At 38.5% G+C, this 14,736-nt stretch overlaps 1 protein-coding gene across 3 annotated transcripts in view; it reads right to left on the bottom strand.

Moving 5' to 3' along the window:
• LOC110020414 (cell division control protein 2 homolog A) overlaps positions 1 to 14,736 on the bottom strand; it is a 72,475-nt gene that overhangs the window by 24,285 nt on the left and 33,454 nt on the right. The window contains exons 1-3 of one of the 3 annotated variants that reach the window (XM_020718503.1): positions 6,288 to 6,487; positions 5,847 to 5,897; positions 5,553 to 5,737 (exon numbers count right to left, since the gene is read on the bottom strand). In XM_020718503.1, coding sequence (XP_020574162.1) covers positions 5,553 to 5,737; positions 5,847 to 5,855 — 194 coding nt within the window. In that variant the 5' untranslated portion in view covers positions 5,856 to 5,897; positions 6,288 to 6,487. Of the gene's footprint in view, positions 1 to 5,552; positions 5,738 to 5,846; positions 5,898 to 5,984; positions 6,129 to 6,287; positions 6,488 to 14,736 lie in introns of those variants that run through there. The other 2 variants (XM_020718504.1, XM_020718506.1) reach the window with 2 other exon arrangements.

Below are 14,736 nucleotides of genomic sequence, written 5' to 3'. Positions count from 1 at the left end.
TGGCAAAGCAAGGTGTAATAACCAATGGACTTTTCCTAGTTACTCGTTTGCAGTAACACTTGAAGGATAGCTAGAATAGTGAACATGAAAGCCAGATTTGTAAGAAAATTGGGAATAACAACGGTTCTTGAAACTTTGAGGGTCATGAAAGCTCTGTAAAGAGACGACCTTTGCCAATCTAGCAAGTTAGGAATTAAGGACAAAACAAAGGCTGATTCACATATTAAGTATTCGATTGTCTTCTATTAGAATATCTTGTTTCTCATTCTTCAGTATTGCTGATCTACCTATTCTTTATTGGGTTTATTTCAGGAGTCAATTGTGAAAGGCACTTGCTTGGAACAGAATCAGAACAGGCAGTTATCAAAGCTGCTTCATACCTGCTTTTAGTCAGAGGACAGACTCCTTAGCTGCTATTGAAGCTCTTCTTAGCAAGCAGTTCCTCTGTCATCAAGAAGACAGCAGTTTGAAGGTTACCAGGAAGACCAACTGCTTGAGAACAAGATTAGGACTAATTTCTAGTGCACGACTTCAATTACAGCTGCAGGAATTCTTAGGAAACCAATGTTCTTAAAGTTTTTTATTATAATCGTTTCTGTGTTTCCAAGGATTAAATTTAGTTTCATAAGAAAATAGGAGCTACAATAGTCTTGCAAACTCAAACATATCAGTTTCCATTCAGCATCTTTCAGTCTCAACAAGCTGTCCATATAAAATTGGATATAAAAACTTAACTCTAAAGCAAAGTTTTTAAGTTTGCATCAACTTATGTAAAATTCAGGTCTAGTTTGGATCAAACTAAGTGACAAAAAAAAAAAAACAAAAAAAAGTTTGGGTCTGATTCAACCTAAAAGTAATGAATCAACCCATTCAAACAAAAAAAAGTTTGGGTCCGATTCAACCTAAAAGTAATGAATCAACCCATTCAAATACATATTTTTTAATTTTTTAATAATATATGTTTGTGTGTGTGTATTCAAGTTGTCGTGTCCAAAAAAAGTATTTTTTTCTTTTTTAGGTCAAGTTTATGCTAACCCAACACAATTTGAGTATTTATCATGTTGTGTCAAATCAGAATTAGATAAATACATTCAGCAATTTTAATAAATTAGTTTGACTATATTTCTTTTCAATCAATCTTCTTTATTGAACTTGAATGTGAAACTTTAAACCGAACTAACATTGATCAAGTGAGTTTCATTAGAATAAACAAGTATAAGCATGAACTAGAAAAAGACAGCAAACCAACGAACACCAACATGATGATCAATTATAAGAAGTACAAAAACAAACCATAGCAAGAGCAAAGTTGTATGTAATGGAGAGGTAATTGATGTAATTCAATGTGACCAAACTGAAAAAACCTACTAATGCCTAAAAGAAGTGGAGCCCCACCAGTAAGGGATATACTCACATGTTTTTGGTGTCATAAGAGTATCGTTTAAAGGCTTTGGATGACCAAATGGTTCGGCCAAATCAGGAAGTGGAGTCCCAACAGTAAGGGATAAACTCTCTTTTTTTTTGCATCATAGGAGTATCATTTAAAGGCTTTGGATGACCAAATGGTTCGGGCAAATCAAGAGGAGGCAATGTCCCTAGCGATCGAAGTGTTGTAAAGTGTTTCCCAAGAAGGTTAGGAGGCTATCCACCTTAAATAAGTTCATTCAACCAACTATCTCATTGAAAGTTGAGTAAGATAGCTATTATACTTAAATGATAAAAAGGTCATCAAAAGGTGGCTAGAGAGGAATGCCACTGCTAACTGACCAAAATTCAGCAGGGTAGATTAAACTTCCAATCTAAGAGGATCCTTATAGCTTCTTAGACCACATTGAAGGAGATGACTACTCATTTACTGTGAAACAATAATCAAGAGATGATCACTCGATTAGCTATTTTGAAGAGATGACACACAAAGGAGACGGCGAAGACATGAAGGTCATTATTTGGGTGGATGATAGTGATTCTTGGGTGAAGTTTGTTGGGGAAACATTTGATACCTTGATTTCAAAAGGCTAAGCATTCAAGCTCGGTGAAAAGAATAAAAGTATATAATCGGGCCTTCTAACAATCACTTAGATTGGATATATGAAGGGTGGTGTAGCACAAATCAACTAAAATTTAACATGTCCACTTGAGTGGAAGATGTCTTTTATTAATTGGCTTAGAGCAATGTGAAGTTTTCATCATGGTGGGATCCTTCCAATAAGGAAAAGAAACGAGAGAATGATCTTGTCAACAACTACACCTCTTAGACAAAGACATAGTGCAACCAACAAAGAACCCAACTTAGCTTTGATGGGCAACATGCCAAGGCGTAGATAGCCTCCAACTGCTTTAATCATTTCTTTATCTCTTTTTTAGCTATGTTGGCATATACCTTGTACAAGATATGCCACCTACATAGTTAATATTTTGATTGAAATGAATCTTCAATTCTTGTGTTCTATTCTCACCATATATCTCTTGAGATTTGGCGGCCTGAATAAATTCTAGCTAAGAGAATGAATCGCAGTAGCTAAATTTGAGTTTGTCTTATCAGCCTGGCAAAGAAATTTGGGAGAATTGAGATTTCCTCAATTTACCCTGGCAACTCTTATGACAAATGTAACATAATTAAGACATAATAATAAAAAAGGAAACTTCTTCTGGTAAATACGACATAATTCAAAAGAATCTAGCCAATCAAGATACAACTCGTATGATTGAATTGTCATGATTGGTGTTAGAGGTACAAGCTTGAAAGATAATGAGCTACAATGTAAAGTGAACAAACAGACTTGTCCTAAAAGGTTTGATGTCCATTTAGGAGTGGAAGGCTATGGTTGGTTATCTTGTATCAATTGGTTGACAGGTCTTTGTTGTTGGATTACCTTGGGTCATTTGCCTTGAAACCACCGCTTGATAAGTCTCATTAAACTTCGCTTAAAGAAGCTCGTAGGTTGTTCCCACTAGTTTTTGTTTTATATGCACTTCACTTTAAAAAATGAATGATAGTTGCTCAGGAGAATAAATAGTTGATATGACACATGGGTTACTTCATAACGCCTTCAAGAGTAATCGAACTGCCTCCTTTTTCCCTATGATCTTTCATCTATTCATCATTTATGATGAATCCATTACTTTAATGTCATGGTTGAAGTGGTAGGCATGCATTTTATGCCATAAATTGGAGATGTGATATGCCTTTCTCCATCCATATAATTTGGTTTACATTCATGTTTATGCGAAAGAGATCAAGGGTTTTTATCTTTTAGGTAAAGCTTTACTAAATGCTTTTCTTCTTTAAGAAAATTTATCCAGTTTAGAGTGGTGTGTACCATCATAGGCCTTAAAATCCAAATAACAAGGTCCCTTGATATGTGATTTAAGGGGATGTTTCCCATTTGAATTCTAAATGACTTAAAGGGTAAATTTTTTCATATCATAAAAAAAATTAAGGCCAAGGATGCAACAAAACCTTTAGAGATGAAAGATAAACATGCTTTCTCTCCTTGCATCAAAACCAATTTGGGAGTTCTCATTTACTATAGTGTCGAGTGATAACCTTGTTGCATCGATGTTCGAGACTAGAGATTTTTCTTTTTCATATCCTTTGGCCCCTTCAACTTGTTAACAATCCTTAGCCCCTTGACCTCATCCCTTCTACTTTTCTCAAGGTTATTATTTTCTCCTAACAACTTTCTACTCTCAGTCATCCGCCCTAGAGAATTCATGTTCAACAATTGATTCCTTGCCTCTTCTTTAATTTTGGTAGCATTCTTCGAACCCTCACCCACTTCGATGTTTGAAGCTTCATAAGAAGATATGAGAGAATAAATGGTATTGCTAAAAATCTCACCACCTCCTGCTTCTTCAAGTTGACTTTTCATATATGTGTCCTTGGCACTTACCTAATACTTACTCATGAGAGGAGCTTGAACGAATATTGTCTTCGTCTTAGATTTAAAATTGTGTTTTAACCAAACAATTGTTCTTTGGTAGTTCACCATCAAGTGCAGCATGATGGGTGACACATTGTCAACTTGCGTTAGCGTCGTTTGGTAAAAATTTGAAATTAATGGTTGTATATGTCGGTTGTCCTCATTGTTCCCAATAGAGCCTTATAGAAGAACAATTAGAAAGCAATTGTATCAACTTTTTTACAAAAAAAAAAATTCTCCTAAGTTTGTTGAAGAGCATGTTTTTATATTCGTATTTTTTGGGTGAGCCGAGCATGCTCTTTCAACCAAACGGGAAGGATTTTTTATTTATTTATTTTTTTTTTTGTAAAAAGATTTAAAATAATAACAATGAAATTTATCTTTATTGTCACTACACTCTTTTATTTTATTTTCAAATTTAAAGCATCTGTGATTGAGTGAATGTTACATGGGTATTCAAGCTAGGGTCCTTCAACAAGCCAACTCAAATAAGTTGCTTGGACACGCCATAGAATATTTGACAAAAAAGCTTGAGGTCGACAAAATACATCTGAGAACCTGAGATGAGTTTTGAATATCTACTTCCTATGGAATGCTTAACGATAAAGATCCCTAACTATCAGGGCTTAAGGCAATTCTAACATGAAACAATAATAGATGGACACCTCAGCTATAATATGTTGGTGGCAAAGTTGAGACGAAGCTATGTTCAGGATAGCTTGAGAAGGATCTTGGTTATTGAGGCCGCCACATCGCATTAGTCCAACATGGAAATTTGAAGAATTGATGTATCCTCAACTTCCTTCGCATAGACCACAATTAGAAAGAGATATTATGAGAGGGTTTGCCACGTCTAGTGTCACCCTAACTCACCAAAGATGCTTGTCATAGCAAGTAGTTCACAAGTTGTTTTTAGAAGCAACCCTTCATAAGGTATAACTAGCCTACTATTACCCATAGCCAGATATACCATTCAATGTGCCCAGATACAACTCACGTCATTTGCTTTGCACTTTGCCCTCCTATCATCAATTGCTCTGATTTTGTTTGCCTCTCCCCAATGTATTCTTCTCTTTAAATTGATGTTTCTAATAGAACCAAGATTCACAGCATCTTTTATTGAGATTAAGGAAACTCAATAGAGCAAATGGTGTTCTAAATTAGTATGGAATATTTGCAAGGAGAAGCCAATTCAGTTCAAATAAGCTTGTTGATGCCTCATTCCAAGAGACAGAATCCTTTCAAACTTCAATGTTAGCAATCATCGAGGTTTGCTGGTTGTTTTGCTGTTTTCTTCAAACATTAAATCGGGTTAAATTGTAACTACATTTCGAGTCTATACCTATTCACCATATATAGATAGAAAATCTGTGGGTTCATTCTGGCACAACACCCAAAGGAAGAAAGGACCAATGGACAAATTCAATTTAAATGCTGAAGGGTAAGGACATGCATTACAAAGACATTTACAGAACCGCTCAGAACAATAAGTTCTTTAATAAGACAAAAAAATATGTTAATGTAAGTATTCCAACTGATAATAATCATACGGAGAGCAATAAGAGAAACACCTCAAAAATTGCATTCAAATAAAAAAAAAAAGCAACGAACATAGCCTGAAAATGAGACCTGACTATGTTTCCATGCTGCATTTCCTTTAAAAGAGAGATCTCTCTAATAGCCGTGCTGGGGACTCCCTCATCTTCCTGCTCTAACCTTATCTTCTTCAAAGCGATCGTCTCATTAGTGAGCTTGTCCCGAGCCTTATACACTACTCCGTATGTTCCTTCTCCAATCTTCTCCACCTTCTCATACTGTCGCAGTTAAGAAAACACCCCCACCCAATTAAAATCTAGATCATACAAAATTATGCCAAAATAAGGTTAAACACAATTAGACACAATCCCTGTCCTAAAAGCTTACCTGGTCCATTCAACCAACTCCGCAGCGTCACCGCAAACAACAATGATTCCCCTATAGAAAACAAAACACGACAAAGATAAGAAGTCCACTAATCGAAAAACAGTGCGGCAGCCAAAAAAGCATAGACCGCAAACCGACAAGTCAAATTATACTATTCCGACGGAGAGACGCAATGCTCAAACCCTAGAATCTATGAAATCTGATTGCCACCTCTTATCGGATCAATTAATTTCCTTTTTTCGACATTTGTATCTTCAAAGGAGATACACAGAATCGAAAGGGAAAAATAAAAAACAATATCTCTTCCAATTGGAAACCGAATCTTAATGCTACAGTAACACTCAAGCAAACAGAAGGCCTCCTTCCAAAATGATCTAGCAAATAAACCACAAATGCAGAAATCAGTCATCAGAATATGAGGGTTGAAGCCGCTGAACTGACCCAACTCGTTCCAACGAACTCGAGATGAACTCACGCTTCTATCGCGAGGAGAAGCGCGACAGAAGTATCAGAATCTTTATCGCCTTCGCGATCTTGGTCCCCCCCACCCCTCCCCCTCCCTCTCTCTATCGCCCACCAAGCCCGAAATCGAGCTCAGTTTCCTGGAACCAATGTCGTCCCTACGCTCTCCTCCCTGCACTCTCTCTCTCTCCCTCCCCCCACCTTAATATTGCGAGTAATTTGCGCATATACTTCACAGTGTAGTTAGATTCGCACGTGTGACAAAATAATAGTTGCCAATTCGGGGCGGGATGGATACATTTTGTCTAATGCAAGTATCGTTGTATAATGATGTTACGCATTACAACCTACAGCCCTTGGATCGACGTTGAGATCTGAACATCCGTTATAGATCATCTATCGCACGACTTTTAAAGCCAATCCAACGGTAAAGTGGCATGTTGATTCTCCCGAGCGGCAGATCGCTGGGGATGAAAGCAGCGGTAATCAGTGTAAATCTTGCTTTTAGTACTCGCACTAATCTTATATCCCTATGATTACGGATGAACGCAGCAGAATCTGAACTCCCAGGTGAGGTGGGGATTGCATTGCCAGGTGGATTGATATGATTGCAGTTATAATATGCTCCGCTGTTTTGTACTATGCGGCTGATGTGGTCTGAGAGGTAGGAAAAGCGGCTCACGAGGCTAGCGTGGGGTAACGGATTATATGGAGTTATCACGTGACCGTCACGAGCGGATCGGGCCGGGAGTTAACGGAGGAAAGGAGGATTGGCTGTGGCGACCAAACAGGAAAGACAGTTTGTTTATCCAGCCTCGGACGCACGTTTGTGAGCTCGGTGGAAAAAGGGTGGCTAGACAAATTGTGACATGTGGATGGCTATCAATAATGGAAAATGAGGAAAAATTATTCCATACTGATCGGACACCGCATGCAGCTTTCGTGTGGTATCCGATCCGGACCGTAGATCACCTGATCTACGGTCCCGATGTATTTCGGTGGGCCCCACCTAAATTTTTTTTTTTTATATAAAAAACAGAAATAATCATGGCCGTAGATCACTGTGATCTACGGCCAAGATCGGACACCGCATGCAGAGATGAATGCGGTGTCCGCGCACAATAATTCCTCCAAGATGAGTGGCCAAAGGTGTGGAATTCAAAACACATCAACAATAACCTCCGCATTTGAAGCCAAAAATAGCAAAGAAAATAAAAGAAGACAACTTCTTGAGTGATGATCTTCATAGTATCCTTACAAGATCATTAAACATGAGTGTAAAATGAAGGATTGTGTATCAAATTAAGATGAGTGATAGTATCATCGACAAATAAGAAAAAGAAAAAAAAATTTAAATTTAAATTTTGTGTTCGGAATGTGATGACATAATTTATAAAAAAAAGTTTACATTTTTTTTTTTTAATGATTCTATTGATATTACCAACATGTTCGTATAGAAGGAAAAGAAAAGAACAATAAAGAAAGTGATAATTGAAGAATATTCATCATAATCAAAATATAATATGATAATAAATACAATAAATTTCTATTAAACTTTATACATATTTGTGGATGCACAAATGAGTATACGGAATTTTTTGTTTATTGAGTCAAAGTCCACATGCTGAACTGATTAAATATATGGGTGTCAAAAATTGATCAGACATGTCAATACGACTCAAACTTAATAAAAAAATACGGATTAGGGTTGACCCGAATATTTTTCAAGTTGGTTTTGATTAGAGAATTTAACATGTTTATTATTCGGGTTGGGTTCGGGTTAGCAGATGAAGCTCAGGTTCAGGTCTTAGTTTTCGACCAGTTTATTACCCGGGTTGGGGTCAGGTTGTCCCTATTATGGTCAGGTCATCAGGTCGGACCTGAACCAATCTCACTAACTTGAATTGATACCTCTAGCTGAACCAAGCTCACCTGCAGAAATTATTGAATCGAACCCACCTGCTGATACGATTATATTCATTATCTCAAAAGAATGGCCTGACCTACCGAAATAACCGACCTCTTGAACAACTTTTTGTTGATTAAAAGGAGCAGGGCAGCTTTAATTTTAAAACGCCTCAGATCTTTGATATTTTCTTCTACTTTTCTGGTCTTTAAGTAGTTGATGTGTGGATCCATCTAATTTTTAGTCCTGTTGACCGTTACCTCCATTGTCGTCAGTTGATCGACTATTGGCTCGATTAGTTTTCTGGGTATTCCTCCCAAACTAGTGTGTTTGTAAAGGATATCAGTTACTTGATTGTGCCCCCGACTGACGTGCTCGATGCGGAAGCTCTTATATATTCCAATATCCTTTTTCGGCTTAGCAAGGTATCTGACCATCAGCTCATCTCTGGTTTCAAATTCTATGTTAACCTGATTCATGACTAGCAAGGTGTCAAACCCTACTAGGATGTCCCTGGTGCTTATCTCGTAAACCAGCCAGAGCCCGACAATTAGCACTTTGTACTCTGTCTGATTGTTTTTTACATCAAACTCCACCAAGATCATCTGAAAAAGATGCTCTCCTGTTGGGCTGCATAGGACCAGCCCTAGTCATGTTGTTGTCTGTTTGAAGGCTCCATCGACGTATAGTATCCATGTCCTATTTTCAGAGGTGACTTCCTCTTCCCGCTCTTCTGTGGTGGACAAGTCAGCCAGGAAGGCTGCAAGTGCCTAAACTTTGATTGTCGTCTGAGGAATATAGGTGAAGTTGAATTCGTTGAGTTCTACCGCCCATTTCAGTAGATGACCACGGTGCTCCAATTGTGTGAGTACAAGTATCAATGGGTGGTTCGTCATGACCCAGATCGAATGCATCTAGATGTACGATCGAAAACCTGCGTGTGAAAGTAATCAAAGTGAAGGTTAGTTTTTCCATAATCAAGCACCTGGTTTCGATGCCATGAAGCACTCAACTCGTGTAGTAGATCGGGTACTGCTTTCCTACCTCCTCTCAGATTAGAACTGGGCTTACTGCCTCTCGTCCGACTCTAAAGTACACTAAAAACATTTCTGCTAGCTTCGGGCTCTGGAGTAGCAGTGGGAAAACTAAGGAATCTTTCAAGTTTCTGAACGCCTCCTTGCATTCAATCATCCATTTGAAGCACTAATTTTTCTTTAGTACTTTAGAGAACGCCGCGTACTTGTCGCATGACTTTGGGATGAAGTGAATGAGCCCGGCTATTCGACCGGTTAATAATTGAATTTCCTTAGTACTCAGCAAGGGCTTCATGTTTAGGTTTGCATGCACTTTCTCTGGATTGGATTTTAATCATACGACAGTTAATTGGAAGCCGAGGAACTTCCTGGTCGACACCCCCCGAAGGTCCACTTGGAGGGGTTTAATCTCAAATTGAATCTTTGAAGTGTTCCAAAGGTTTCTTTTAGATCTTTGTTGTGTTGTTCAATTGACTTACTTTTAACTAGAATATTGTCGACAACCAACTCAATGTTTCTTTCATTTTATTAAAGAAAATTACATCTATGAGATATTGATAGGTCACCTCAACATTTTTAAACCCAAAGAGCATTATATTAAAACAAAGTATGCCTTGTGCGGTAATAAATGTCGTTTCCTTTGTGTCTATCAGGTACATTTTTAGCTCGTGTTAGCCGGAATAAGCGTCTAGGAAACTCATCACCAAATATCCAAGTGTTTCATTCACCAAGGTGTCAATCTTCGACAAGGGGTATGCATCTTTTGGGCAAACGGCGTTGAGATTGGTGAAGTTGACGCACATCTGCCACTTGTCATTAGATTTCCTGACCATGATGACGTTCGAAAGCCACATCGGATACTGGACTTCACGGAAGTAGCCTGTGTCCAACAGCTTCTGCACCTCCAATGCTATCAATTTAGCCAAAGTTCAGGAGGACGACCAGATCTTCTGTTGGACTGGCCAGAAGAAGGGGTTGATGTTCAACTTATGACTTGTTGTATCGATTGAAACATTGGACAATTTTATTACAGTCCACATGAACACTTTTCGGTGCTCCTGAAGCATTTGTGTTAGCTAGCTTTTAAATCCTACATCAAAGTGTTCATTGACACAGGAAAACCTTACCAGGTTCTTTGTTAGCTAGCTTTTAACTCGCATTATTCGTCGGAATCAACCCGACAAGCAATACTTATTAAGACATCGCGACCAACACGAGCTTACTCGCCTATCGAGGCTGGCTTGTTTAGCATAAAAATGCAAAGGCAAGTGCAAATAATCATATAATAGTAGTAGTGAGGAGTGTGTTGTGGAGGCAATGACTCAAGAGCTGGTGTGTCGTGGAAGCAGCGACCCAAAGAAATGGGTTTGCCATGGAGACAGTGAATTGAAAATGGTGGGCATACTGAGGAGGCAACGACTTACAAAATGGGTGTGTCGTGAAGACAATAACCCGTAAGGGTGGATGTGTTGTGGAGGCAGCAGTTGAAAAGATGGGTGTGTAGCAGAGGTAATGACCTAAAAGAGTTAGCGTGTCAAAGAGGCAGTGGCCTAAAGGATAGGTGTGCCACGCAGGCAGTGACCCGAATGGGTGGGCATGTTGTGGAGGTAGCGGCTCAAAGATTGGTGTGTCTTAGAGGCAGTGACCCAAAAGGGTGGGAATGTCATGGAAACAGCGGCCCAAAGGATGAATGTGTTCTGGAGGCAGTGATTCAAAAGAGTGGGTGTGTGATGAAGACAGCGACCTTAAAATATGGGTGTGTCGCGGAGGTAGCGGCTCAACGGAATGGGCATGCCGTGGAGGCAGTGACCCAAAAGAGTGTGCATTCCGTGAACGCAACGGCCCAAAGTTATAGGTGTATCGTAGAAATAATGACCCTAAATGGTGGGCATGTCGTGCAGGCAATAACCTAAAGAATGGGTGTGGCATAGAGGAAATGACTTGAAAATGTGTCGTAGGATGGGTGTGTCATGGAGGCAATGACCCTTGGCATGTCATGCAATTAACGACTCAAAGGATAGTTGTGTCGTGAAAGCAGTGATCAGAAAGGTTGAGTGTGCACGACTGCAATGACTCAAAAAAATGGATATGTCATAGAGGCAGTGACCCAGAGGGAGACCTACGACAGCCTAATGCAGTGTCGTAAGAAGAGAAGTTGAAGTAGTTCTCATTGGGGAGGACTACACACCGAGTAAGCTTAACGTGCAAGTCGTCCGGTCACATGATGTCTGAATGTGTGAAAAAAGCGTGAAATGACACAAATCCATATGCACACAACTTCAAGCATACAAGTCATAAACATGCAAAATGTTATGTAAGACAATCATGTGGAATTGCACGTGTAAGTGAAGGCCGCATGAGCGACCGTGGGCTCCAAGTCTCGTACTTCTAACATTTCCTTCTAGAATCGGGTAATGAATGTGTGCAAAGATTCACATTATTCTTGTCACAACTACAATAGTGCCTGTGAATTATTTCGAGCCTTCTACACATTGGAAAATTACATCATGAATACTTTATGGAACTCTATGAATGAGGTGATCACTCCCAATGATAAGTGATTAAACCACCAAATCATGCACTCCTTCATTTATAAAAAAGGATGAGACTTCAATGCATCATTCAACCTTAGCAAGCACATCGTCAATTCGAAAGAGGCAAAATGATCAATCAAGCCAAACCTATCATAGTAAAATTCGAGAATTGAGATTTTGAAGAGCTCAAGCACCTCAACTTAAGTGATTCATATAGAGAAATGCATTATCGGGAGTCGATTGTTGTATGCTTGTGTGCCCTTGTCTGTCTCAGGCCTGAGGTGCAGATCTGATAGTCATGGTAATATGTCTCATCACTCACATTTGGATTTGGTGAGGGGTCCCTTTTTGCATTAGGGTCTGACCTCCGGCATAAGCAAATCGGTGGTGGTGGCACCGAGTCTAGTATTTGCTGAAGCGTCTACCTAATCTTCATTCTCATCACATCCTTAAGTTCTCTGTTAAGCTATGAAATCTTTGGTGCACTCCATTTTACATGCATTCTCACAAATACTTTCTTCCTTCTGTGATGTTCCTCTTCGTATTTGAGGCACGACTCAATGTTCACTGTACTTTTTAGGAGTGTCAAACTAAATTTTGTCCTCAAATTATGCCTAAGGAATACAACGAACATGAAGAAGGAAAAAATATGAGTCCCTTACAAAAAGGGCAAAAAGAATCTCAAAGAATTAACAGTGATTCCTTAATGGATTTATATACAATAATTCCTATTTATAAGAGTTGCTACAAATTGTATCATAAAAAATCCAGCAAAAAAAAATCATGAGGGAGGCCCTATATAATTTAAACTAAATGGTCATTTTTAACATTAATAGTTGAGAAAGTGTCTTCAAGAAGTGTTTGAGTCCTGGTCTTCTGCCTCCATCTTGAGTATAATTTTGGGCAATTAAGTCATCTGCTCCAAGCTCTAAGTTTCGAAACCATGAGTCTTGGTGTTGACCATGTGATATTAGGCTTAAACCCTTGGCTAGCCAATTCTTTTGATCCTGTGATATGTTGGTTGGCCTGATAAGTACTGCTTACTTAAATCATCCATCATTTGGTCGTAGTTGCTCGGCTTTGGGGTTTGCTCGGCCATACATTAGTCGCCCTTAGGTGTCAGTGACCCACCACGCTTTCTTACCTCCTTAATGCCTGGTGATCATCCTTTGGTGTCAACTTGCGGTGACCCATGGGTTGCCTGAAGACGTCTTACAGTCACCCACCTTTATTTGACTAGGGTCATTAACATAGTCTAAAAATGAGAAACACACTTCCACGTTGAATGTCCTTTAAAAGGGAGATCTCTCTAATTTTCGTGTTGGGTACTCCCTCACCTTCATGTTCTAACCTTATCTTCTTCAAAGTGATCGTCTCATTAATGAGCTTGTCCTGAGCCTTATACACCACTCTGTATGTTCCTTCTCCAATCTTCTCCACCTTCTCATCCTATCGCAGTAGAAACCAACCCTCCTAATTAAAATATAGATCATACAAAAATTATGTTAAATCAAGGGTAAACACGAATAGACGCAATCCCTGCCCCAACAGCTAACATGATCCATTCAATCACAGTTGCAACTTCACCTCAAACAACAATGCTTTCCCCTATAAAAAGGAGAGCGCGACAAAGATGATAAGATCACTAATCAACAAACATTGCGACAACTAAAAATGCATAGACCACAAAAAGAAAGGTCAAAGTATACTATTCCGAACGAGAGACACAATGCTCAAACCCTAGAATCTAAGAAATATGATTGCCACCTCTTACCGGATCTATTAATTTCCTTTTTTTTCAACATTTATATCTACAAAGGGAGATACAAAGAATCAAAATTGAAAAATAAATTATAGAATTATAGTAACAATCCGTTGAAGAAGATAAGGCTCGGGACAAAAGGCTTAGAACAATCCATTTAATTCCAATTGAAAACTGAATTTTAATGCTATAGTAACAATCCATTGAACAAAATACCTCCTTCCAAGAAGTTTTAGCAGATAACAACCTCAAGTGTTGAAAACAATCATCAAAATAAGAGGGCTAAAGAAGCTAAACTAACCCAACTCGTTCCAAGGAACTCTCTCTGTTCCTATTAAGCCGAGTAATTTGCACATTTACTACACCGAGGAGTTAGATTCGAACGTGTGAAAAAATGCGAGTTGCTAACTCAGTGCAGAATGGATGCATTTTGTATAATGCATGTATTGTTGTATGATTGTTGTCTTACAAATTACAGCCCTTGGATTAACTTTGAGATCTAAATCCAATATAGATCATTTTTGGCACATCTTCTAAAGACAATCCAACGGCAAGCAAGCATCTTTAATTTCCCGAGCGGCAGATGACTCCAGAGGAAAGCAACAGTATTTGAAAAAATCTTGCCTTCAATATTCTCACTCAACTTTTTTTTTTATTGAAAAAATTGAGGATCACATAACGTTGAACATAAAAAAAAGTACAATAAAAAGAATTACCAAAAACTTGTTATTTACAAATCAACCACTCTCTTTCATCCATTTTTCAAATTCTCGCTCAAATATCAAAATTCATGGTTACAACCCAGCCCATATTTTTCATTTTTTTATCAAATCCTCAATAGTTTTATCGTGACATGCGCCACTACATCGGTTCGGTGGTTAAAACAATACAATACCATGTAATTATTGGTTGTGAATATGAATGTTTTGAGTGATTTGTACGTAATTATACCTGAAAAGAAAATAAAACACAACACCGGCCAAACCCTAGAAAGTAAAGAAAAGAACAATACAAATATATAACTATAACCAAAACACCAAATATTAGCAAAAAACCAAGCTCAGAGAAGCGGTAAGAAGATCTTCATCACATTTCAGCGATGATAAACGATTCCATTCAAGAGCCAACAGAATCAACCAACAATAGAACCATCTCCGAATCCAACAGAATTAGCCATCAAAATAATTTGATG

This window comes from Phalaenopsis equestris, unplaced genomic scaffold, assembly GCF_001263595.1.
Source record: "Phalaenopsis equestris unplaced genomic scaffold, ASM126359v1 Scaffold000096, whole genome shotgun sequence".
In the NCBI taxonomy this organism is placed as follows: Eukaryota; Viridiplantae; Streptophyta; class Magnoliopsida; order Asparagales; family Orchidaceae; genus Phalaenopsis; species Phalaenopsis equestris.
The sequence above is the reverse complement of the archived record's forward strand: the minus strand, read 5'-3'. Positions and strand labels throughout refer to the sequence as shown.